Source organism: Gymnoscopelus microlampas (genome assembly GCF_963454915.1).
Source record: "Gymnoscopelus microlampas genome assembly, chromosome: 17".
NCBI classification, from domain to species: Eukaryota; Metazoa; Chordata; class Actinopteri; order Myctophiformes; family Myctophidae; genus Gymnoscopelus; species Gymnoscopelus microlampas.
Window position 1 is genome coordinate 46,968,383 of NC_139954.1, and position 27,442 is coordinate 46,995,824.

General features: G+C 42.6%; 2 protein-coding genes across 9 annotated transcripts in view; both read left to right on the top strand.

Moving 5' to 3' along the window:
- The window catches only part of ttll4 (tubulin tyrosine ligase-like family, member 4), a 57,625-nt gene extending 42,123 nt beyond the window's left edge, over positions 1–15,502 (top strand). Inside the window, exons 17-26 of the mRNA XM_084085017.1 lie at positions 1,402–1,530; positions 3,859–3,981; positions 4,318–4,416; positions 5,768–5,902; positions 6,756–6,902; positions 10,001–10,100; positions 10,912–11,131; positions 11,848–11,915; positions 14,772–14,839; positions 15,087–15,502. Of these exons, the coding sequence (XP_083941143.1) occupies positions 1,402–1,530; positions 3,859–3,981; positions 4,318–4,416; positions 5,768–5,902; positions 6,756–6,902; positions 10,001–10,100; positions 10,912–11,131; positions 11,848–11,915; positions 14,772–14,839; positions 15,087–15,261 (1,264 nt within the window). The 3' untranslated portion in view covers positions 15,262–15,502. The remainder of the gene's footprint in view (positions 1–1,401; positions 1,531–3,858; positions 3,982–4,317; positions 4,417–5,767; positions 5,903–6,755; positions 6,903–10,000; positions 10,101–10,911; positions 11,132–11,847; positions 11,916–14,771; positions 14,840–15,086) is intronic.
- Positions 15,503–21,748: 6,246 nt separating this feature from the next.
- Positions 21,749–27,442, top strand: part of fer1l6 (fer-1 like family member 6) — an 80,998-nt gene continuing 75,304 nt past the window's right edge. For 7 of the 8 annotated variants that reach the window (XR_014602766.1, XM_084085010.1, XM_084085011.1 and 4 more), the window contains exons 1-5: positions 21,749–21,882; positions 22,645–22,728; positions 25,565–25,650; positions 26,635–26,749; positions 26,841–26,895. Coding sequence is in view for 7 of the 8 variants with exons in the window: in XM_084085010.1 (XP_083941136.1) it covers positions 22,658–22,728; positions 25,565–25,650; positions 26,635–26,749; positions 26,841–26,895 (327 nt within the window). In the remaining variant the exon portion in view is untranslated. Of the gene's footprint in view, positions 21,883–22,644; positions 22,729–25,564; positions 25,651–26,634; positions 26,750–26,840; positions 26,896–27,442 lie in introns of those variants that run through there. The other variant, XM_084085014.1, reaches the window with a different exon arrangement.

A 27,442-nucleotide genomic window follows, 5' to 3' on the forward strand; every position in this document is an offset into this window, starting at 1 on the left:
GTAAAAACACCAATCACTATACAAATCTAGTTATTAATACTTTTTGAATTTATCAATCATGAACATTTAATGCAAACAAGCACAACAAAAGTTGATTCAGCCAATATATTATATAACATCACCTAACCCACTACTGTTCTATTTTTAGCGGCGCGAGCGGATCCTGCTCTATACCTGGCTTTTGCGTCAACGTTCTGATTGGTCAGACACGTCAACAAAGTGATTGGTCAAGCTTCACGTGACACGTGGCTATAAACACATTATACACACTTATTGATGACAAAATGTATCAAAGGCGCCGCTACCTTCACACAGGTGTGATTTTTATTAACACATCGGGTGCCAGCGTTTTTTCATAACAACTTACGTTGGGTGCCAGCATTCTCCCCATTGACTGCGCTTTACTGTTTAAATCTGTAGACTCCGCGACGAGCAAATCCACACGAAAAAAAGCATCCATTCATGTTGTGCCATGAGCCTGGCTACAGCCTGGAACATTTCCCTCGCGAGTTACAACGGGGGGGGGGATCGCGCATCGCGCATGACCGGTTTTCCCCACAGGAAACAGATTCAGAGATATAGGCGTTTCAAAGTAGGAAATAGACAGGAAGCGGATGGGAAAAAAAAAAAGTTTCCGGTGAGCGATCTGGCACTTCCTTCGCAGGATTACAATGGGAGCTCCCAGAGCTGCTCTAGCCCCGCCCGCGCGGAGAAAAACAAAAAAAACCAAAAAGACTAAACTCACGGTTCAGACCGTGTTCGGCACCGAAGCGCCACTATGTAAACACACGGTTCAGACCGTGTTTGGCACCCGATGTGTTAAGAAGAAAACCCAGACTGTATCCACGCATCCGGATCTTCAAATTGTAAAATCAACAGGATGTTAACATTTTTATAATAAAACCAAACAGTCCTGGGTTTGGTGATGTTCTATATTGTCTGAATCAACTTTGTGTTCGTTTATGTGCTAAAAGAGTGACTTTGAGATCTGTTTTACCGTCAATGAGGAGAATATTTTGAATTATCAATTTCTAACCTCATCAGCGTTATGTTAGTACAGACCCTACCTCATCAGTGTTATGTTAGTACAGACCCTACCTCATCAGTGTTATGTTAGTACAGACCCTACCTCATCAGTGTCATGTTAGTACAGACCCTACCTCATCAGTGTCATGTTAGTACAGACCCTACCTCATCAGTGTCATGTTAGTACAGACCCTACCTCATCAGTGTTATGTTAGTACAGACCCTACCTCATCAGTGTTATGTTAGTACAGACCCTACCTCATCAGTGTTATGTTAGTACAGACCCTACCTCATCAGTGTTATGTTAGTACAGACCCTACCTCATCAGTGTTATGTTAGTACAGAACCTACCTCATCAGTGTTATGTGTGTACAGGTACCTCCACAAGCCCTACCTCATCAGCGGGAATAAGTTTGACCTTCGCATCTACGTTTACGTGACGTCCTACGACCCTCTGAGAATCTACGTCTTCTCTGACGGTCTGGTCCGCTTCGCCAGCTGCAAGTATGAAACACCATATTATCATGACTTTATATATTCATATTATTATTATTATTATGTATAGACACACACTTCCTGATAGTGAAACACCATATTATCATGACTTTATATATTCATATTCATATTATTATGTATAGACACACACTTCCTGATAGTGAAACACCATATTATCATAACTTTATATATTCATATTCATATTATTATGTACAGACACACATTTCCTGATAGTGAAACACCATACAATTATTATCGGTAGCATATCGACATTGGCCGATATTTCATTAAAAATGCAACATCGGTATCAAACCGATGTCAAAATTCTGATATTATTTCACCGATATTTCACTTGACATTTCACCCATATTGACACAATGATAATGTGACTGTTAATGGCTTTGAAAATTAAAGGAAAAATTCAGCAATGAACTCAATATAATTATAATATATAACAAAGTAATCTATCGGTATTGGAATCGGCCGATTTGAGCCTGCATATTATCACGTTTTTCTAGATCCTGCTGAGACATAAGTCCTTTAACCTGTGCTATGAGGTGAGGTGATCGTAGGCTGACTTTGTGATTGAATACGTCCTCTCCCACCGGGAAGATGTATACAGCCTCTGTCCTACTTCTCCCGCCCAACACTCCCTGCTGACAGGCTCCGCCCCCACAGCCCGTAGGTGTACGTGTAATAGAGATGCGCGGATCACGGTTTTAGCCGCGGATAACCGCAGTTTGGGTGGATTTGGGTCAATCAAATATAATTATTAATTAATATTGGATAAATCGCGGGAATTAAGTTCAGTTCAGTTCAGTTTATTTCCAGCTTTTTGGACAATACATAAGGAACTGCTTTAGTGCAGTAAAACACAGTACAGGCAGTTTACAAGTGTCCTTGATGCTGGAAAAGGGGAAGGGAGAAGCATAGTGCTTATCGAGCCCTACCCCTGGCTCAGTTTACATATAGAAAATTAGACAATCATAGTGATTGCGAACTCCGCCCAAGTGGAGCTTACTATGAAAGTCTGCTCGGCTTGTGTGTGTCTGTCTGTCTGTCTGTCTGTCTGTCTGTCTGTGTGCAGTGCACTGCCTGGGTGCGGCCGACAGAGTGCGCCAGAGTGCAGCTACAGTCAAAACACAAACACACACACACACACACACACACACACACACACACACACAAAGTCCGTAAATACACCATATTTTTGAGCTGCGTTCGCTTCCAGCGTTCGCGCGTCTTACTTGTGATAGTAGTAGATAATATAATAGATAACATAATAAAAAAGAAAAAGAGTCAATGTTTTGACACTCCTAGATAGGAAATGTAAACATTTCAGTGTTTAACACTCATCAGAATCATCATCAATAGAAAATCACTAATAGATCAAGTAGAAAGGTCTGTTTTTTTTGTTTTTTTACATCGGTAACGGTAAATAGTAGAGAAAATAAATAAATAATAAATAAATAATAATAATAATATATGTTTTGACACGAGATACATGGTTTCTCCCACACATGACCTTTCTCTCATGTGGGGGTCAGGACGGCAGAGAGCTCTGCGTCACTGTGGAGCGGGTGGCAAACGTAAGTTATAATAATTGTGTATGATAGTACAGAGTATGGTAAATGAAATATGGTCTAGTTATTATCAGTAGATTGGGTTTCTTCCTGTAAGTATCTATCAAAGTAGCTATTTTTCAGTTTCCTTTTGAATTGAATGATGTTTAGGCTTTTTTTAATGTCATCAGCTAGCCCACTCCACAGTGACATTCCACAGGATGAAACAGACATGGACTTGAGGGTAGTGCGTGCAAATGGTTGTTGAAAGTCTGATGGGTTTCTGAGGTCATGGTGACTACTATCTTTCTCTGGAAATCTGTTTTGTATGTTGATTGGAAGTGATTTATTTTTTGCTCTGCACATGACTTATGCTGTTTTGAATTTGACTAGATCGGGAAACTTTAGAACTTTAAATGAATGATATCTATCTATATAGGCCTATTATAGCTTTCAAAAAGCACAAAAGAGTGCGTGCGTGTGTTAGTAGTATTTTAATATTACGTAATTTTACATCAGGCACAAATTAGCCGCCTAGTGCACGTTGCTTTGCCGGCATGGGGTCTTTCCATGTACAAACAACAACAGTGTACCGCAGCCAGGGTTGCCAGATTTTGCGAGTTTTGTTGTTGACTGTAACCTGTGTTGTTGACCGTAACCTGTGTTGTTGACTGTAACCTGTGTTGTTGACCGTAACCTGTGTTGTTGACCGTAACCTGTGTTGTTGACCGTAACCTGTGTTGTTGACCGTAACCTGTGTTGTTGACCTGTGCAGGTATTCCTCCTCCATGAAGACCCTTGGCAACAAGTTCATGCATCTGACCAACTACAGCGTCAACAAGAAGAACTCAGAGTACGAGAGCAACAGCGACGACAAGGCCTGCCAGGGACATAAGTGGTGAGAGAGTAGTAGTGCCCCCTGATGGAACTGGCTGGAACTAGTTCCAGGATTGATAAAACATGGCTACATAGCAACGGCCGTTTTATCAAACTATCGTTGTTAACACATCTTTTTTTGAGATATACAAACAAGCCAACAGACTACTGAAACCTTTCAAAACGATCGGGCTTGAATCACAGATTTTACCCTGATTCTGCAACATGATGGATGAAACGGAGGTAACTTTTTAGCATAGATCTACAAACCCACAATGCGTCGCGCTGTAGATCTGCTATTTTGGCTTTAAATATGGCAAAACAAATGAAAAAAATGTCTGTGTGTGTGTTCTCACAGGGCTCTGAAGGCGTTGTGGAAGTACCTAGGCGATAAGGGAGTCAACACCACTGTGATCTGGGAGAAGATCAAGGACATCATCATCAAAACCATCATTGCGTGAGTCTCCTCTACAGTTGTTCCCATCATACCAGTATCAGAAAAGCTGCCGATATACTGATGATATACTGCATACAATATAGATATATCTATAGGGGTGTGTGTGTGTGTGTGTGTGTGTGTGTGTGTGTGTGTGTGTGTGTATATGTATATATGTATATATATATATATATAAAACAAAGTAGCAGAACCCATGCTCAGGTGCCAGTCACACACCTCTTGGCAGGTGTGTGACTGGCAGGTCGCTCGAAACAAGAGCAAGGACCAACAGAAGCATAATGGGGGATTTTGGCCAATTTTAGGGGGGCGCTACCCACACGTTTAGCTGTGTGGCTCATTCCACAAATGCGCGATCCTTACAAGCTGTACCTCGTTGTAAAGGTGACTAATCAACGATAAAAATGATGTAAAACACAATACCAATTGGTATTATGAAAGGGGAGAAATAATCGACGAAGTTCCGAACTTTTTGTGGGCAGTTATACAATATATTGATAGATATACTGCCTGAGATGCTGGTATCGGCAAGTATGGCAGTCAATGCCGATCCAATACCATTTACAGTCATATTTAGAATGTTTCAGTTGATGTTACACGACTGTTTTATACGCTTACTGTACTATTTACATTATTAGTTCACTAACTTGTAGCTGCACAATTTCCCCTGTTTCACAATACTGAATGAAATACTGTCAAGATGCCATTTCATTTCATGTTGTATTTAACCCATTAAGACCTGAGGCGATTCTTAAAAATGTTTTCTAAATTTTGTTTTTGAAAAAAAAAAAAAAAGTCAAGATTTTTCTAAAATAGCCAAAGAAATCTAAAGTGACAAAGATGCGTTCCAGGTCTTAATGGGTTAAATTAATAATGAATAAGGTCATGATTTATGTGCGGCAATTTAAATTATGCCTGGATAAGCCAAAGGTTCGATCCGGGGACCTGGTGACTGACATGTTAGCCACGCCCTCTACAATATTCATTGGCTCACGTGCAAACTTTCTCTCCATCTGGGATTTTAGATATTGGTCCAAGGTTCGTGTGTAGAGTTTTGTGCAGATTGCGCAAAAATGCCAGGAGAAGTACGAATTTAACCGTTTTTCATAAAATTCAAAATGGTGGTAGATATATAGGTCAAGTGTCAATGTTGTTCATCCTGAGGTAGTTTCATGGCTGTCGGTCAAACGGTTCATGAGCTATAAAGTTGGCATTTTTCAATTGAGTGCTATACCCTTTGGCCAATGGTTGTGAGTTTAATTTATTGGTCGTTTGGCATAGCCATCCCAAAAGAAACGGCGGAAGAATAATAGTAATACAACAAACAAATACAATAATAATAATGATATTTCAGATCAGACCCATATGTCAACTCCCTGCTGAAGATGAACCTGCGTTCAGCGTACAGCTGCCATGAACTCTTTGGCTTCGACATCATGCTGGATGACAACCTCAAGCCCTGGCTCCTGGAGGTCAACATATCACCCAGGTAACCATGGCAACATCTAGAGGTCAACATGTCACCCAGGTAACCATGACAACATCTAGAGGCAACATGTCACCCAGGTAACCATGTTCATAAGCCCTGGTTGCTAGTAAGAAGAAGGCCAGGCAGGCAGCATTGACGCACATGGGAGGCAAAACTGGAACCGGAAGTTGTGAGTTGGGTGACATACGTTGGAGTCGATGAGGGCCGGCTGGACCAGCTTGTGAACAAACACTATTTCTGAACGACTCCTTTTTCAGTTAATCCGTTCAGGAATATAAAAGAAGACATATTGCAGGTTGTTGTTTCAGACTGAATAATGGAGTGAAACCAAACGAACATTCAGGCTGAGTGTCAGGCTAGGTCCACATGGCTCACATTGACTACTATGCATTCCATCCAACTCTCGGCTGCAGTTTGCCTCCCAGTGAGACCAATCTGCCGGCTGGAATTGCTGGATAGCGAAACTGACGTAGATGACCGTACCTCCTTTTTATTTACTAGAGGTCAACCCATCTAGTAAACCCAATCCATGTCACCCAGGTAACCGGTGTTCATTTTGACGGCATATTTAGATTTTGTTTTAGTCTTATTATATTTTTAGTCTAGTTTTAGCTGACACAATATCATGAGATTGTAGTCGACTAAAGTGTATTTTAGGCGGGGCTGTGATGGCGTCGTAATGCCTGATTTATACTTGGCTTCGTGCCGAAAATAGCCGACCTACAAGCTCACAGCGCGTCTGCGCGAGCAATTTAAAGGACTTGTCTTAGTTCTACTGGAGTAATACAAACCTGTGTGTGTGTGTGTGTGTGTGTGTGTGTGTGTGCGTGTGTGTGTGTGTGCGTGTGTCCAGCCTCCACTCCAACACGGCTCTCGATGTGAGGGTCAAAGGTCAGATGATCAGAGACCTGCTCAACCTGGCTGGATTCCATCTGCCACTCAGGGAGGACGTGACCACGCCCCCCTCCTCCTCCAGCAGCGCCTCTAGCTCCACCAGCAGGTAGGGCCGCGCGCGCTACTGCAGCCGTTTACACACCACCTCTGTTAACACATTGCGTGCCAATCGCGTAGTTCTACGCAAACCTAAATAATTGCGCAGCGTGCCAGTCGCGTAGTTCTACGCGAAGTGGTCTTTTTTTTCCTCGCAGTGACACATTTCATTGTAGGCCTCCCTCGCAGTGACACATTTCATTGTAGGCCTCTCTCGCAGTGACACATTTCATTGTAGGCCTCCCTCGCAGTGACACATTTCATTGTAGGCCTCTCTCGCAGTGACACATTTCATTGTAGACCTCCCTCGCAGTGACACATTTCATTGTAGAATTTGTAGCACACCGGAAACGGAAATAGAATGTCAATCGAAGATTTTCGTTCCCATCCGCCGCCGCTCTAAAGCTTCCCCTAATTCGGCATTATCTCCGGTGTTGTTTTTCTCCACGCTGAATGCTGTTTGATAGAAATTGCGACTACTGCAAAATGGACGATCGCCGATTGAAAATTTCTTCTCTGGGTCACTCACACAGCTACCCTGTGTGTCTACAAACAGTTGAACGCGCGATCTTAAGGTATTTAGCGAGGTCTGTGGTGAGGTGAAAAAAAAACAAAAAAAACAATTGGCACTGGTGAGTACATTATGATATTAAACTCTGGCGTGGAATGTGTTAAAGGTGTCGTCGGTGATTTTGTTTTTTGTTAGAATAAGTGTTAAATAGATCTATAATTTTGACTCAGACAAACATGACATCTGTTCTGGTATTCCACAGGGCTCAATTCTGGGTCCCTTATTGTTCTCCCTGTATATACTACCACTGGGAGAACTCATCGCCGATCACGGAGTGAACTTCCATTTCTATGCTGATGATACCCAGCTGTATCTTTCGGTAGCTCCAGACGACCCCTGCGCTCTAGACCCATTGTTGACCTGTCTGTCCAGTATAAAATGCTGGATGAGTGAGAACTTTCTTAAGCTAAATGAGGATAAAACAGAAATTCTCATAATTGGCTCCAGTGAGCAGAGAGAATCAATAATAAGTAGACTTGGTAACCTGGCTGTAGAAAGTAACACCACAGTAAAGAACCTGGGGGTTATTATCGATTCTGAATTGAATTTTAATGCACACATTAATCATGTCACCAAGATTGCTTTCTTTCATCTTAGAAATATTGCGCGAATTAGAGACTATCTGTCGTTAGACGACGCAAAACCGCTGATCCACGCTTTTGTTTTCTCTCGGCTTGATTACTGCAATTCACTCTACTCTGGCCTGCCTAAGAAAACAACTGACAGATTACAACTTGTTCAAAATGCGGCAGCCAGAATTTTAACTAAAACTAGAATGAGAGAACATATCACTCCAGTTCTAGCTTCACTATACTGGCTCCCGGTTGTTTTTAGGATTGATTTTAAAATTATTTTAATAGTTTATAAAGCTCTAAATGGTCTGGCACCTTCCTACCTCTATGACTGCCTAGAGAGACATGTTCCAAACCGGCCCCTCAGGTCTTCAAGTGCTGACCTACTCGAGGTGCCTAAAATGATGACATATAAAAAATACGGTGAAGCAGCATTCTGCTTTTACGGACCAACAGTGTGGAATAAACTCCCATTACACCTAAAACAGGCAGCCTCTGTCGATAGCTTTAAAGCACAGCTCAAGACCTATTTCTTCACTCTTGCTTTTAGCTGGCTCTTTGGTTGATTTTTAAGTCCTCACTGTATTGCCTATTTTAATGTTTTATGCTTTTGCTTTTATTTTATTTTATTTTTTGTTTGCTTTATTGTTAAATTGGTTGTAACTGTAACTGTATTCTTGCTCTGTAAAGCACTTTGCGCTGCATTTCATGTCATGAAAGGTGCTATACAAATAAAGTTTATTATTATTATTATTATTATTATTATTATATTGTGATAGTAATCATTACTATAGAGCATACATGGGCAACTGGCGGCCCGGGGGCCACATGCGGCCCCCACCTTTACTTAATTCGGCCCTTAGGTTTATATCGGAATACTGACATATTATTGATTTCAGCTGTTGTGATTCCAAACATGCAAACATGACCCGCTTTAATTAGTCTATATTAGTAGCTTAATGAGTAGTATTAACATTCTATTGTCTTTTTTATGTCCAATGTATTTGTATTTAAGTTCATAAAGTCATAAAGTAAACATAAGTATAACTAAATGCATTTGAAATTAAATAAAAATATATCATTTCAGGATTCCAATTCAAAAATAGCACCAAAAAAAAATCAGGATTCCAATTCAAAAATAGCAAAAACATCTTTTGCTATCTACAAGCTCAAAACGCATCTCGCTGTGACGTGTTTTAAGCTTGTAGATCGGCTATTTTTGCTACATTTGTGTGACAAAGAATGGCGAAGTATGGCATTCATTTACGAAAATAATGTTAAAATACGGAGATAAGAGGTGTCTGCCCGAAAGTACATGCAATGCGTCCCTCTGGAGTGAGTGTGGAAATATAGTGGCTTCTACATCATCAAAGTTGCATCACCCCTGCTATAGAGTGTTTGTTCAGTAACAGTGTTAAATAGCTCTATATTGTGATAGTAATCATTGCTATAGAGTGTTTGTTCAGTAACAGTGTTAAATAGATCTATATTGTGATAGTAATCATTACTATAGAGTGTTTGTTCAGTAACAGTATTAAATAGCTCTATATTGTGATAGTAATCATTACTATAGAGTGTTTGTTCAGTAACAGTGTTAAATAGATCTATATTGTGATTCTCTATTGTGTTCTCTCTCCGATAATCCATAGTTTTTTGTTTTCTATCTTACAGAAGAAATGGTGAAAATAGCAGATCTACAAGCACGCAAAGTGTCGTGCCCCTGCGACACTTTGCGTGCTTGTAGATCTGCTATGTTCACCATTTTACCAGCTGAAAGAAAGTTATAACAAACCATCCATAGGTGTGACTCTGTGCACTACCCTGTTTAGCCAGGAGAGGGCAGCGTGGACACACGGTGTGATGTGGTGTTGCGTGTCACAGTGTGTTGTTGTTTATCTTGTGTGCAGACAGTGTCTAATGCAGAGTGTTAACAGTGTGTTGTTGTGTTGTGTATCTTGTGTGCAGTGTCTATGCAGGGAGCAGGGAGCGGGGGGGCAGAGCAGAATTGTCCACTGATGAGAAGGTCAAACGAGCTTTCTACCTCACACAGCGCTTTGCAGAACAGGTACACAAACACACACACACACACACACACACACACACACACACACACACACACACACACACACACACACACACGTGTTTACCCATTAACACATTAACCGCCAAGACCGTAGTCCTACGGGCCGTTAAATCCAACCTTTAAGCGCCGTAACCGTAGTCCTACGGGGCGGGTGTTTTCCCATGTTAAATCGAACAGGTGCAGATTCCGTTTTTTTTTTGCACTTCCGTTTTTTTTTTTTTTGGGGGGGGGGGGGGGGGCGGACCTTAACGAAATAATACTGTTTCCGTTTTTTGTCCCGCCTACGTTTCCTGTCTAGCGATCAACTTTGGAAGCGGTTATCTCAGCTTGTTGTTTTCCTCTCCGCATCCCCCACTCTGACGTTTTTGCCTCGTTCTCCAAAATGGAGGCTCGGATTGCGTCGCGGTCTTCAGTGTTTTGTTCTGTCGGATCCCGTGTTTGTGTCGAACCAAATGAACGCGGATTTTAAACGGATTTAGCGGGGGCTATGACGGAATCAAAAAAACAAAAAAAGACAATAAAAGCTTGGCAGTGGTGAGTGCATTATGAGATTAGCCCTTGGCGGTGGATGTGTTAAGACCTGAAGAAGCATCTGTGTCATTTTTTGATTTGAGCTAAAAAGCATTATTTTTCACTTTGGCTTTTCAAAAAAGAGCAGATCTACAAGCTCATAGCGCGGCACTCGGTGCCGCGCTATGAGCTTGTAGATCTGCTATTTTTTGAATATAGCCCAAAAGAAATGTAATGAATGACACACAGAATGCGTTTCCCGCTCTAACCCTCCTTCCTGCAGGACTTCCTGTCCACCGTGCTGGACGTGCTCACGCCGGAGGACGTGCGCGTCTTGGCGGAGAGCGAGGACGAGCTGAGTCGCCGGGGGGCGTTCCAGCGAGTGTTCCCGTCGTCGACTGCCGCCTCGTCCGCACGATACCTGCGCTTCTTCGACGTGCCGCGATACCTCAACGTTCTGCTGAGCCAATGGGAGACGAGACACTGTGGAGGCAGGGACAAAGGTCTGTCTGTCTGTCTGTCTGTCTGTCTGTCTGTCTGTCTGTCTGTCTGTCTGTGAGTATGTCTGTGAGTATGTCTGTCTGTCTGTCTGTGAGTCTGTCTGTCTGTGAGTCTGTCTGTCTGTCTGTCTGTCTGTGAGTCTGTCTGTCTGTCTGTCTGTCTGTCTGTCTGTCTGTCTGTCTGTCTGTGAGTCTGTCTGTCTGTCTGTCTGTCTGTCTGTCTGTCTGTCTGTCTGTCTGTCTGTGAGTATGTCTGTCTGTCTGTCTGTCTGTCTGTCTGTCTGTCTGTCTGTCTGTCTGTCTGTCTGTCTGTCTGTGAGTCTGTCTGTCTGTCTGTCTGTCTGTCTGTCTGTCTGTCTGTCTGTCTGTCTGTCTGTGAGTCTGTCTGTCTGTCTGTCTGTATGCCGCTGGTGTCCTGCACCGAAAAATATCTGATCTACAAGTTGAAGTGTAGATCAGATATGTTTCAGGTTATGGTTAAAAATGGCACATTTTGTTTAAAAAAATGACATTCATAAAAATCCCTGTCTTAAAATGTTGATGACCTCACAAGTATAGCAATACAAACTGTGTGTGTGTGTGTGTGTGTGTGTGTGTGTGTGTGTGTGTGTGTGTGTGTGTGTGTGTGTGTGTGTGTGTGTGTGTGTGTGTGTGTGTGTGTGTGTGTGTGTGTGTGTGTGTGTGTGTGTGTGTGCGTGCGTGCGTGCGTGTGTGTGTAGGTATTGAGCTGCTGAGGTCTCTCTGTCAGAAAGGAGTTCATCTAGGCACCACTGACCCGCTGCACATGGTGAGAATCATCCTTATTATCGTTCATGGTGATAAAGAAAACGCTCAACAATAATGGTATGGCAGAGATTTGAAATGACGGTGAAATTGTCCTCCGTCGTTCGCTAGGATGAAACTTTGTTTTTTTTTACTTCATTTGTAGGATTTTCACGTATAAAGACATTTTAACCCATTAAGACCTGGGGCGATTCTTTAAAAAAAAAAAATCTTTAAAGGCCAAAATTGGTTCTGCCCGGTTCTCCTCACTGGCTGGAGCAATTGATCTGAATTTGCACACAGCCATTGACCATTACCTTGTGCACGGAACTGCGAATCCAGTTTTTCCGATATCACCAGCGTTTTTGTGTAAAACACTGTCGCCATGGTTAGCTCTTTGTGAGCTTGTAGGAGCTTGAGGAGTAGGACGAAGAGCCTTTGGAATACATGCAACGACCCAAACCTCTTGTTTCTGTTCATTCAACCTCCTCTAGTGTGTTGGCTGGACAGTAACACGTACTTTACTTAATATATATATATATAGCAGAGGTCGCGTTAGTCCGATAATTGCCGGTTTTGACCGTTTTTTTATGACAAAGACCGGAAAAAATAAATCTCTTCGGACATCCTGACCGGTTGATAATGCCACGGCAGTTCATTAATTATCACCGCAAATTAGGCACATTTCAAATCCTCTGCTAGTCTGCTTTGCAAGCTCTCTCTCTCTTTCTTTCTCTCTCTCGCTCTCACTCTCTCTCTTAAAAGCGTGCGTGTGTTTCTGGGAGAGAGAGAGAGAGAGGTAGAAAGAGTGTGTTCACACGCTGTTAATTTACACCTATTTCCTGTTAATAATAGCCATGCTGCATTGGGCGGTAAATGGGAGACACTTTATTGTGAAGGTACAACAGGAAGAAAGAGAGTTGTTGCTGCTGCTGCGTAGTTGTTGGTGCTGCTGCTGCGTAGAGTCTCGGCAGTCAGGCAGCGACCGTGGTCCGGTTACAAGTTAAAGTTGTGTATTTAACAGTCAGTCACTCACAAGTTGTATCATTACGAGTTAGAATATGTCACAGATACTAGGCTACTACAAGGGCACTTGTGAGTAAAGTTGGCAAGTTGCCCTACAGTTTAACAACAGTGCAGGTTGAAGATGAAATATCCAACACTGTAAATACTCTCCACAACAGCTATAGTCTACTGCAACGATGGCATCGAGGTGAAATACGACGTTAATCATAATCGTGGACCTATTTTTAACTCTATGAGGTGGACACGTTAAAACGTTACCACTTTGAACTGAATAGCTCTATGAGGAGACGACAAGATTCTCACAACTCATCAACTTTCCCACGGCTGTCCCAACTAGACGCACGGACGGCATCCACTGTCTAACTATACAGTAGCTATAACCTCCTGTGAGTGAGTAATGATAATAATAATAATGAATTGCATTTTTATGGCGCTTTTCTAAGTACTCAAACTTACTCAAAGCGCTTTACAATGGTTCATTCATTCATACAGGGAGGGGACATTGGGAGTAGTGAGTAGTGGTCTATCATTTATTGCCCTAACAGGTCAGCTGAGCCACGTTATGAAGGATTAATCTGAAATGCCCAATTTTGTGCAGTGCCCTTTGATTAGAAAATGCATTCAAACGCAATTGATTATGGAGAAACCATTACGCACGCAGCATGCGCAAATGGTAATGTATGTAATTAATGTATTTGTGTAAGATGACCCTGCTATATAAAATGTGTATATTATGATGGTTCATGTTCAAATAGCTCAATCCAAAATATAATGCTGTAGGCCTAAGTGTTATGCTGTATTTACGCACCTGCTTGTCATTAATGCATAAACATAATTATGACCGTTATGTTTGTCAGATGTCCGGTAAATTTGAATCCTTCCGGACATTGGGACCGGCAGATTAAAATCCTAGCACGACCCCTGATATATATATATATATATATATATATATATATATATATATATATATATATATATATATATATATATATATATATATATATATATATATATATATATATATATATATATATATATATGGTTTTGACAGTTTTTTTTATGGCAAAGACAGACAAATATAATTCCCTCCGGACATCCTGACTGATTAAAAAATGCATTTATTATCATCACTGTCTGCACATCCTCTGCACCTTTCTGTAGCTGCTTCTATAGATCTATACATACTGGTTCTATAGATCAGGGTTTCTCAAAGTGGGTGCCGTGGCACCCTAGGGTGCCGTGACACCAGTCCAGGGGTGCCTCAGAATGTTTGATAATATTTGGAATTGATCCATATCACTTTTGGACCTGCACCAAATCTCTTTGTCAAAAATAGCCGATGTACAAGCTCACAACGCATCGCAACGCGATGCGTTGTGAGCTTGTAGATCTGGGTGGAACATCTGACCAATGTTCCACCCAGAGTGGTTAAACGTCGAGTATAGAATTATGTTCAACCTGCCCTAATGGAAATTGATATTCTCTCAAGTTTTCCTCATGACATACTGTATCTTAGGCGGAAGTATTTACATGTTTAAGTACCGTAATATGACTTAAATGGAGGGTCCTATAAGTAAGTAACAATGTAATTCAGGGATGCCGTGGATGAAATAGTTATTTACAGGGATGACCTGAGCCAAAAAGGAACCACTGCTATAGATCACACTGGTTGTCTGATAAGGCCTCAATATATAGAAAAGTAATTGTAATTGTGTGTGTGTGTGTGTGTGTGTGTGTGTGTGTGTGTGTGTGTGTGTGTGTGTGTGTGTGTGTGTGTGTGTGTGTGTGTGTGTGTGTGTGTGTGTGTGTGTGTGTGTGTGTGTGTGTGTGTGTGTGTGTGTGTGTGTGTGTGTAGTGGTCCAAGTGTAGCTACGTCTCCAGATTTGAACACAGACCTTACCAACCCTACAGACCAAGATCCAGGTACACGCACACGCACACGCACACACACACATTTTGAATACCAGACTTTCTCTTGTAACAGAGTATTTGTACTTTGCAGTATTGATACTTTTACTTAAGTAAAACATTTGAGTACTTTTTCCACCAATGTTGTCCCCTGTCTATGATGTCACACTAACCGTTGTCCCCTGTCTATGATGTCACACTAACCGGTGTCCCCTGTTGATGATGTCACACTAACCGTTGTCCCCTGTCTATGATGTCACAGTGTGGTGGTCAGCCGCTGGTCTCGGTCTCGTCGCCTTGGCGACGACGACGACAACGATGAGGACGAGGAGGTTTCGGAGCGAGAGGTCCGGTCCTTGTGTTCCAGCATGCCCTGTTTGAGCCTGCCCTGTTCCCCCTCCCCCAGCCCCTCCCCCAGCCCCCAACCCACCCTTTGAACCCCGCCCCCAACCCATCCTATGAGCCCCCGCCCCCCAGCTTACTGGGGGCGGGGCTACTCCAGTGGTTTTCAAACTATCATGTCAAGGACCCGGAAATTAACATGTATTTGGCCTGAAATTAACATGTATTTGGCCTGAAATTAACATGTATTTGGCCTGAAATTAACATGTATTTGGCCTGAAATTAACATGTATTTGGCCTGAAATTAACATGTATTTGGCCTGAAATAACATGTATTTGGCCTGAAATTAACATGTATTTGGCCTGAAATTAACATGTATTTGGCCTGAAATGAAAGGAGAATGCCGGTCATTTTCGGTTGTATGTTTGATGCGTCGCTAATCACTCACCAACATACAAAGGAACGTTGAATATTTCCAGAACTGCCCCTGTTGTCCATTCTGCAGACCCCTTGCAGCGGCATAATGGGAGACGTGTGTAAGAGTGAAAATAGTCTATATTAACCGATGCAATGTTTGTTTTTTTCCTACTACTCCTCATCGTGGAGTCTCTCACAGAACCTGGCGTGTGCCAGATTTTGGGAGAGAAACAAGCAACCAACGTCATGTCGTGCTACACGAACGGTAGCTCTTGAGGGTCATTCAGCGCATGTTTGAGTATCATGAGACTCCACGATGAGGAGTAGTAGGAAAAAAACAAACATTGCATCGGTTAATATAGACGATTTTCACTCTTACACACGTCTCCCATTATGCCGCTGCAAGGGGTCTGCAGAATGGACAACAGGGGCAGATCTGGAATTATTCAACGTTCCTTTGTATGTTGGTGAGTGATTAGCGACGCATCAAACATAACGAAAATGACCGGCATCTCCTTTAACATGTATTTGGCCGCTTCCACTTTCTTCCAAATGTTTTGTGCCAGGGACCCCCAGAAGATATCTATGTAAAGATAATATAATTATTAACTACTTTTGCTGGGATCCGAGGACTAATGCATAAACATATCCGGGTCCTCGACATGAACATGTTTGAGAACCACTGGTTTAAACGATAATTACAACGTTTAGGAAGCAAGCCCAAATAATCAGCTACCAAAAAAAACCACCACCCGCAACTACCAATATTTACAAGCCCAAAGTCGCTTATAATAAGCAGACATGGCAACACTGTGAGTCCCCTCCAGACCTGCCTTACACAGACCTGCCTTACTTACACAGACCTGCCTTACACATGATCCCCGTCTAACAGCGCTGTCGGCAACGGAAGCCACAACATGGAGCCTCGTGCCAACAGGTAGAAGAGACTGACTTTAACCAACACTGACCATGACTCCTCCAGGTCCAGCGTCCTCCTCCATTCAGAGCTGAAGAACTGGCAGTGGAAAAATGGATTTTGATGATTTGTGGAAGGAAGAGATCCAGTCGGTTACCGAGAGATTCTGTTTGTCACGCTGAAGAACAGGTCAAAGAAAAACCATTTGATTTCTCTGTGAATATGGTGATGACTGAGGACTGTATATGATGGCTTGGTTGCCGTCTGCATCTGGGTAGCCGTGCCATCCTTGTGGCAACGCCCATTCATGGAGCAGATAGTGTTGCACAATCAGACCAGGTGGTTTAAGGACATTTTTTTAAGGGCAGTGGTTTAAGGACATTTTTTAACACTGTTACGAAGCGGATAACAGTGCCACATTCCGCATGAGGCTTCTTTAGGACCTACTGATGGACTTTAGCCTATAGGGGCCTTAAAAACAGGCCTTTCACTGTGTTGAAAGGCCTGTTTCCTTTGGTAATTTGCTACTACTCATACAGATTGTGTCCAAAACTCACACACATTGGCACACACTCCGTCTTTGGTCGAGGGATCGTATGACCAGTTCAAAAGTTCTCGGCCAAACAGTGAATCTGCCTGTTTTTTTATTAGATTTGTTTTGGGCCCCTATTGGCTAGAATCCATCAGCAGGTCCTAAAGAAGCTTTTATCCGCTTGGTAATGAACGGTAATGGCCTTAAGCCACTGGACTATTATGATGATTATACTGTATTCAGAGAGACGGGTATGTGGGTTTATCATTATGACATTTTATTTATTCTAGAACCAAACCTGTTCCCCCAGGGAGCAGCCTTCTCGTATCACAACAATCTTCAACCAGGGGGGGGTTCTCAAACAAAGGGTTGAGACCCCAAAAGGTGGGGCGTGAGACGTTCGAAGGTCCGTCTAGCTGCTCGAGGAGTCTTCAGGTTCATGAAGAGGAGTCTTCAGGTTCATGAAGAGGAGTCTTCAGGTTCATGAAGAGGAGTCTTCAGGTTCATGAGCCACTACTTTAGTTTAGTGTTTGTTAGGCTTCAGATCTGGGAGCAGTTGGGTGTATACGGTATAAATAAGGCTACGGATCCCCATAACTCTGAGCGTGTACGAATGGAACCAAATGGACCCGTTGTCAGCCTTCAAGCTCTCAACAGCTGTGGGATCAGTTTGGTTGCTTCTGCGAGGCGTTTTGAGTAGCATGGGTCCAAACGACTTGACCCAGACCGAAACAGACTCATGGATAATTGGCCCGGTCCAAACGGACCCGAGGAAAACGTTCTAAATTACTGGACCCCGTCCGAAACGGAGCTTTGGATAACTGGACCCGGCTCATTCAATATGTGAGAACAGACTATATGGATTTTGGAGTCTAATTGTAACGCAAATTAAAGTGAATTGTAATTTTAGGTTAAAGAGTTTTAATATAATAATGATAATAATAATAATATTACAAAGCTGGTTGTCGGGTCCATACGGGTTGTGATGGACCGACCGAGACCCGTTGCAGATGAAACCCATCCAACCCGTGCCCGAGAGACAAGTCAATATTTGGACTCGGCTGTTCCGGGCAGACCCATGCTACCCTCTTGTTTGGAGCGTTAGCCGGGAGACGGTCGCATCGCCAGGTAATGTCGCTTAATGAGACTGCTGCCGGTTCTGCTCTGGAGCTGGCCTAGACGGCAGAGGGTTCCGGTGAAGGTTCTGCTAACCTTCATAGAGGCTCTTGGTGCCAAATGCACGTTGACTTGCAGTGGTTTGTGTCTGGTGTTTTCACATGTGTAGGTGTAGCCACCGGTCTGGGTCACGTGACTTTAGGCCTCAACACTGCGGAAGTCTGGTTTATTATAGGAAAGCTTTTGACTTCCGTTCTGCTGACTTTTTTGATGGCTGAGCGAGAGAGTTTGGCAACCTATCACGTCATATCACATCATTATAAACTCCTCAAAATGCTTTATTTCGGTTGATTATTTCTACCCTTCAGTTACACCAATTGGCATCGTATTTTATATCGTTGGAAATCCTGATTAGTCACCTTATATCCAGGTACAACTTGTAAGAATCATTTGTAGAATGCAGGACTCCTGCTCAGCACACCTGCCAGCACTTGAAGGAAATTAAGATTCCGAACTTTGTCTGAGGAGTTTAGATGATTTATCACTTAGTTTTACAGATCATTCTTGGTTCCAGTTGGATCAGGCTTGTTTCAACACCTTTCTATTTATGCCTTGGTGTGGCATGGTATGGAGGGTTATGGTGCCACCTGACCCCTGGGTCAACATCTGGGTGACCCCTGGGTCAACATCTGAGTTATATCCTCAACTGGGGGACTCAGATCTGTGTTGCCAGACTTCGAGAGAAACAAGCAACCAGGGTCTATGAAAACAAGCCCCAAAGCCCCTTTGTCTGATGTTGTTTTAGAGCAGTGGTTCTCAAACATGTTCAGCCCAGAGATGAATAGTGTTTACATTGTATCTATGCTGCTAATGTGGTTTAAACATTGATTGACTGGAGTTAATTACAGATTAAAGGACTTTATATGTTATTGACTAACTACAATAACAATGCCTGTGATGTTTTTTTTTTTCTTTATTTTGAACATGATTGAAGTTGTAATGATTGAATAAATATTTCTATATATTTAGTTTTTTGTAATTGATAACAATAGTTTAATGTTTAAGGGCTACATTATAAAATGCTCAGGTTCAGAAATGTTTTCACAATAAAAGCTGATATCTGAAGTTATAAAACTACGTTTGTGATGCTGAGTTTTCATGGTTTGATTAGGAAATCATCAGTAGAATCTGTTTTATTTGTTGTTTTTTGTTGAGTTGAGCATATTATTCAATTAACGAACAGAATGTAAATAATGTAGTCACTACCCTTGGCCAGAGTTGAGTTGAAGTGGCTGAGATTTTGTACTACTGATGAGGCAACACCCTGCTGCACCACCGTACACTGTGGAGAACCCACCGTACACTGTGGAGAACCCTTCTCTGTGGAGAACCCACTGTACACTGTGGAGAACCCTTCTCTGTGGAGAACCCACCGTACACTGTGGAGAACCCACCGTACACTGTGGAGAACCCACCGTACACTGTGGAGAACCCTTCTCTGTGGAGAACCCACTGTACACTGTGGAGAACCCTTCTCTGTGGAGAACCCACCGTACACTGTGGAGAACCCACCGAACACTGTGGAGAACCCACCGTACACTGTGGAGAACCCTTCTCTGTGGAGAACCCACTGTACACTGTGGAGAACCCTTCTCTGTGGAGAACCCACCGTACACTGTGGAGAACCCACCGAACACTGTGGAGAACCCACCGTACACTGTGGAGAACCCTTCTCTGTGGAGAACCCACTGTACACTGTGGAGAACCCTTCTCTGTGGAGAACCCACCGTACACTGTGGAGAACCCACCGAACACTGTGGAGAACCCACCGTACACTGTGGAGAACCCTTCTCTGTGGAGAACCCACTGTACACTGTGGAGAACCCTTCTCTGTGGAGAACCCACTGTACACTGTGGAGAACCCTTCTCTGTGGAGAACCCACCGTACACTGTGGAGAACCCACCGAACACTGTGGAGAACCCACAGTACACTGTGGAGAACCCACCGAACACTGTGGAGAACCCACCGTACACTGTGGAGAACCCTTCTCTGTGGAGAACCCACTGTACACTGTGGAGAACCCTTCTCTGTGGAGAACCCACCGTACACTGTGGAGAACCCACCGAACACTGTGGAGAACCCTTCTCTGTGGAGAACCCACCGTACACTGTGGAGAACCCATCTAACTGTGGAGAACCCTTCTCTATGGAGAACCCACAGTACACTGTGGAGAACCCTTCTCTGTGGAGAACCCACCGTACACTGTGGAGAACCCTTCTCTGTGGAGAACCCACCGTACACTGTGGAGAACCCTTCTCTATGGAGAACCCACCGTACACTGTGGAGAACCCACTGTACACTGTGGAGAACCCACTGTACACTGTGGAGAACCCACTGTACACTGTGGAGAACCCTTCTCTATGGAGAACCCACCGTACACTGTGGAGAACCCTTCTCCGTGGAGAACCCTTCTCTGTGGAGAACCACCGTACACTGTGGAGAACCACCGCACCACAGTACTGTGGAGAACCCTTTTCAAAAGTTCAAAATGTATAAAAAGCATTTTGAAAATAGCAGATCTACAAGCTCACATTGTGTCGCATCACAGCGCTTTGTGAGCTTGTAGATCTTAATGGCCTAAATATATATTGGGCAGAAGTGGTTAGTGTCTTTTGTAATAATAATCAAAATCTACAAAGTAACTAGTAACTAAAGTTGTCAAATAATTGTAGTGGAGTAAAAGTACAATATTTGCCTCTGAGATGTAGTGGAGTCGAAGTAAAAATGTTGAAAATTGGAAATACTCAAGTAAAGTCAAAGTATCTCAGAATTGTACTTAATTACAGTACGAGTAAATGTAATCAGTTACTTTCCACCACTGGTTCTTTGTGACCTGGGAGTTGTGTATGTTGTATGTTAATTTTAGGAAAGTTCGAGAAGGCGTCTGTCTGTCTGTCTGTCTGTCTGTCTAAACTATCTATCTAAATTGTCTGTGTGACTATATACAGTAGCTGTGTGTGTGTGTGTGTGTGTGTGTGTGTGTGTGTGTGTGTGTGTGTGTGTGTGTGTGTGTGTGTGTGTGTGTGTGTGTGTGTGTGTGTGTGTGTGTGTGTGTGTGTGTGTGTGTGTGTGTGTGTGTGTGTGTTTGCCAGGGGTGTGTGTGAGAGAGTGTGTGTGTTTACCAGGGGTGTGTAGTGTGTATGAATGTACACACTACACATCCTGTTCAGACGACTGCCCTCACTGTCACTGACTTAGAGCCATGGTTCTCAACCTGTGTGTCAGGACCCCAAGGGGGGTCCCCACATGATTGTTTTTCGTTTGTTTGTTTATTTTGTTTTTCTTTGGGGGGGGGGGGGGGTCCTCAGTTCACGTATGATTATTTTGGGGGGGTCCTCAGGTCATATATGATCTGTGGTGTTATAGTATGAAAACTAATGTCAGTCCCACTGTAAACCTGGCAGCTGTCCATCAAGTGTATGAGTCCCATGACGATTGGCAGCTGTCCATCAGGTGAGTTTGAGTCACATGGTGAATAATAAAACAACAGCCGGAGCATTAAAAGCACACACACACACACACACACACACACACACACACACACACACACACACACACCCTGCTGCAACTCATCCATCCATACACTGCTATCAGACACAGGGTCAGCATAAAGGACATTTACTGAGGAGATGAAGTGCTTTCCTCTGAACTAGACCTATAGATCTACTGAAAGGTGTGATATTCTATTTTATTGCTGTTAAATTAAATGTTTTCTTTTTTTGTTAAAGTTAAAGGTAGGGTAAGTGATTTTCTTTGGTTAAAATAAGTGTTAAATAGCTCTATATGCTGATAGTACTTATTGCTATAGAGTGTTTGTTCAGTAACAGTGTTAAATAGCTCTATATTGTGATAGTAATCATTGCTATAGAGTGTTTGTTCAGTAACAGTGTTAAATAGCTCTATATTGTGATAGTAATCATTGCTATAGAGTGTTTGTTCAGTAACAGTGTTAAATAGCTCTATATTCTGATAGTACTCATTGCTATAGAGTGTTTGTTCAGTATAAACGGATTCTCCCATGTCTCTCCAGCTCTTTATTAAACAGAAAATGCATTTTCAGTGCCCTCTCCTGATTGGCTTAGATTTTGTCACCTACCTGAAAATGTACTATAGTCTGTTTACTAAAGAGATGGAGAGACCCCTGTGACCGAACAAACGCTCTGTAGCAATGATTACTATCACAATATTACTTTAACCTTTTTAACAAAAAACAAAAAAATACCAAAAAATATCACTTTACTCTACCTTTAAAGCTCTATACTGTGATAGTAATCATTGCTATAGAGTGTTTGTTAAGTAACAGTGTTAAATAGATCTATATTGTGATAGTAATCATTACTATAGTGTTTGTTCAGTAACAGCTTTAAATAGCTTTATATTCTGATAGTAATCATTACTATAGAGTGTTATTTTAACAAGCTGATATCACTTCCAGAACCCTTGAGCACATGGAGTCAAGGGCACTGGAGGCGGCGGGAATCGAACCGTCTGCTGAGCGCCAGGAGACCAAACCACAACGGTAAGAAATGTGCTGACTGAGACGTGTGTCTGTGTGGGCTCGTGTTTGGAGCTGTTCGTTCAGTGTCTCCAGCTCTTTGTTCAACAGAACACATGTCCTCAGCTTCAGTCACGTGTGAGAAGGGAAACATTTTGTATCGTATTCTTCCAACATACATGATTTAAGCCTGTCTGTCTGTCTGTCTGTCTGTCTGTCTGTGTGCACATTTTGTGAATTAATTCATTTAAATATTCTACAGTTATTAGGGCTGTAAAAGTTAACTAAATGAATCACAATTAACTCACCCTTATGTTAACCCATTAAGACCTGGAACGCATCTCTGTCACTTTAGATATCTTTGGCTATTCAAAAATAGCAGATATACAAGCTCATAGCTCGGCACCGAGTACCGCACTATGAGCTTGTAGATCTGCTATTTTGGAAAAATCTAGATTTTTTCCCCCAAAAAACTGTTAGGATTTAGATAACGATGTAACAATATCCTCTGCTCAATGTATGTGTGTTTTATTTAGCAGAATCCTGTATCATATGAGGTCCATGGTGTAGTGTAAAAGATATAGGCCTATATATTTTAGTGAACCTTTATAAGCATAAAGGTAAGCTACAGTCACTACAGTACTCCTATATTACTAAGTACTGTACATTTATCAGATCATTAAACCCATCTCCTGCAGCCTGTGGTTATGCTAATGCTAAGGCTACCATTTGATGGTTTCAGGACAATATTTGTCATTGTTTTGGGTTGTTAATTGTTTATAATAATAATAAATAAACATACTTTTGCATAAAGCTACTGTAGCATATCCCTCTAAGGTACATAATGACCAGATAAAAAACGTGATATTTGCAATTAATCGTGATTAACTATGAAAATCATGTGATTAATCGTGATTTAAATCGTTATAAATAAATAAGATATTGCATCTTAAGTGGTGACTGGGTTACAACAACATGAAATAATAATACATTTTCGATTTAAAACATTTTCCCCAGAGAGTAGCTGTTCACTAGGTGACCACTAGTGGTCCGCGGACCGCTGGTTGAGAAACCGTGTAGATCAGAGGTCTTCAATGTTTTTCAGGTCAAGGACCCCTTAGCTGAGAGAGAGAGATGAAGCAGGGACCCCTTAGCTGAGAGAGAGAGAAATGAAGCAGGGACCCCTTAGCTGAGAGAGAGATGAAACAGGGACCCCTTAGCTGAGAGAGAGATGAAACAGGGACCCCTTAGCTGAGAGAGAGAGATGAAACAGGGACCCCTTAGCTGAGAAATGAAGCAGGGACCCCTTAGCTGAGAGAGAGATGAAACAGGGACCCCTTAGCTGAGAAATTAAGCAGGGACCCCTTAGTTGAGAGAGAGATGAAGCAGCGACCCCTTAGTTGAGAGAGAAATGAACCAGGGACCCCTTAGCTGAGAGAGAAGTGAAGCAGGGACCCCTTAGCTTGTAGATCTGCAATTTTTGGTGGATGTTCCCCCCATAATGGGGAAGTGGTTAATGTAAAAAAAAAAAAGAAGAAAGAAAGAAAAAGAGTTCCTATCACATAAATATTTGGCGGACCCCCCTAATAACTCTGAGGACCTCTTTGGGGTCCCAGACCCTCTGTTGAAGACCTCTGGTGTGGGAGGAGTCTTAAGCATTCAGATACATTGTTGCGTTGAGTTGATGTTGTAACGGTTTGAGCTGCAGGTCAGGTAAGATGGTTCATTCATTATGCTGCTGGAAAGTAACTAAGTACATTTACTCAAGTACTGTACTTAAGTACAGATTTGAGGATTTATTTTACTTTACTGGAGCATTTTAACATTTCAATACTTTTACTTCAAGTAAGTTTAAGTTTTCAAATGTATAAAATGTATACAAATATTTGGAAAATAGCAGATCTACAAGCTCACAATGCGTCACATCGCAACGCATTGTGAGCTTGTAGATCAGCCATTTTCAAATGGCCGAAATGTATATAGGGCTGAAGTGGTTAATGTATGTTTTGTAATAATAATCAAAATCCACAAAGTAACTAGTAACTAAAGTTTTCAAATAATTGTAGTGGATCGTATAATATGTGGATCCGAGATGTAGTGGAGTAGTAAAAGTATTGGAAATACTCAAGTAAAGTACAAATAACTCCAAATTGTACTTAATGGGATTCTAGGTAACTTTAAGCCTAAATTTAAAAATATTTATATATATATATATTTTGCATTTTTCCCCTCTATCAGCCACTATATAATGATGCTGGGGTGTTTTCCTGCATTGAAACACAGTCCTCTTTCTGAAATCCGTATTTTTCCCTACTATTTATGTTTTGACATCCGGGTATCCGGCTCTGTCCGGGACGTAAATGAAACGCACGCATGTGCACGTCCGTGCGCGTCCGTGTCCGTGTAACCATACATGTCCGTGTAACCATACATGATGTTTAGACTGTGGACCATCTAATATAACCATACATGGTGTTTAGATGCTGTTTAGACGCCTCAAAGAAAATGATAGTGTCCACATGGACAAACCAGTGATCACAGAACAACCTGTGATGTAAGGCCATATTATAGAGCATTTTCTCGCTGGCTGATGAGCCAAATATGCCTGAATACATGACTTGCCCTCTGTAACTAAAATAAAAAATTAAATGAAATAAATCCTTCAAAAGAGTGTTTGTTAGTGTTTATGAGTGCATGATTTCAGAAGTGGGTTCAGGTTCTAATAAGTAAGTATTTTTAAATTCTTATTTATTTATTATTTTAAATGACTCCTAAATTACTTTTGCGGGGGACAAGTCCCCTCCGCCCCCCCCCCCCGTGATGATGTCATCATCTTGTGATGTCATTGTGTTGTTGTCAGGAAAGCCAAAGGGATGTTTGGCCTCAAAGTGAAGAAGAAGAAGAGACAGGAAGCTGGTCTGGTGCTGGAGAACAAAGGAGCTGTGGGTGAGGACACACACACACACACACACACACACACACACACACACACACACACACACACACACACACACACACACACACACACACTCACACACACTCTCACACTCTCACACTCACACTCACACTCACTCTCACTCTCACTCTCACACTCACACTCACACTCTCACACTCTCACACTCACACTCACACTCACACACACTCACACTCACACTCACACTCACACTCACACTCACACTCTCACACTCACAGGGCCGGATTAGCACTATGTGGTGCCCCAGGGCGACCTCAAGTTGAAGTGCCCCCCCCTGCTCACTGGGGGCGGAGATATGGCTTGAGGCTGGGGGAGGTCGGCCACGCACGAAGCGCGCGGGCGCCGAAATCGTACACTCGTGCGGAAGATTTCGTTTTTTTAACGGATTGTGTTAGTTTCTTTCCGGTTTTTGGTTGCTTTATTTCAGGTTTAGGTTTAGGGTTAGGGTTATGTTATTTCATTCTTATTTATTTTATTTGTTTTGGTGCCCCCCATTGGCTGGTGCCTCAGGGCACTCGCCCCCTACGGCCTATGGGTAATCCGGCCGTGCTCACACACTGGGGAGGTGGCATCAAAACAAGCAATAAAATCATCCAACCCGTGGAGGTGGGATGTGTCTTTGATCTATACATGGACCAGGCTTTCCAAGATAAGCATTCTAAGTACCAACCGCTACTGAGAATCATAACAAACCTATGGGTACAGATGCAGATTCTCTGTGCTCATATTTGGAAGCCTGGGCCCTGTTTATAAGATGACCACGAGTGGCCTATCATGACAAAGAGCAAAGCCAAACAACTGGCTAAATGTTGCTCTGTTTCAGCTGTTTGTCTGTGTGGAGGAGAAGGTGTCAGGTGTATCCTTAGGTGAACCATCAACCCCGTTACATTTGTTTCCCTGTAAATTCATTTTAATTTGTGGATTCAAATTGTGTGCGTGTGCGTGTGCGTGTGCAGACAGTGACACAGAGACTGTCCCAGAAGAAAGTTCTTCTCTGCTGGAGGCCGTGACCCCTGACCCCCAGGCACGACCTTCTGGGGTCAGAGCCACACCATGGAGCAACACCAAGAGGTCAAAGGTCATGGATGGATGGATGGATGGATGAATGCACGGTTGGATGGAGGAATGGATGGATGTATTTACAGTATCTCTTGGTCTTCAGGTCGAAGCTGAAAACTCGCATCCAACCCAGCGAGAGCAAACCTCAGACTTTCCAGGTACATGCGCGCTCACACACGCATGCACGCACGCACGCACGCACGCACACACGCACGCACGCACGCACGCACGCACACACGCGCACACACACACACACACACACACACACACACACACACACACACACACACACACACACACACACACACTAGAGATGCGCGGATGGCCTCTCACGTCATCCGAATCCGAATGTACAAATTCATTATCCGCCCGTTATCCAACCGCAATAATTATTTTATCCAATTTAAATATCCGCACCAACCGCATCAAATTCTTATTATTTTCCTGATGTTTTCTTATAAACAATGTCACTCACCACTGTCTGTCGCGATGTAGTGACTGTATACAATCCGTAACAAGACGGAGTTTCATTCATTTTACTTTCTCTTTCAACAGCGTTGTTGCCATGTCTGTTTTTTATAAGCGAGTTTTGGGCTAATTTTGCGCTTCTTTTGGGCTTGTTTTCATATACAGCCTAATGGTTTTCATAGACATGGCTGCTTATTTCTCTCGCAGAATCTGGCAACGCTGGCTGCCAGCTGTTCA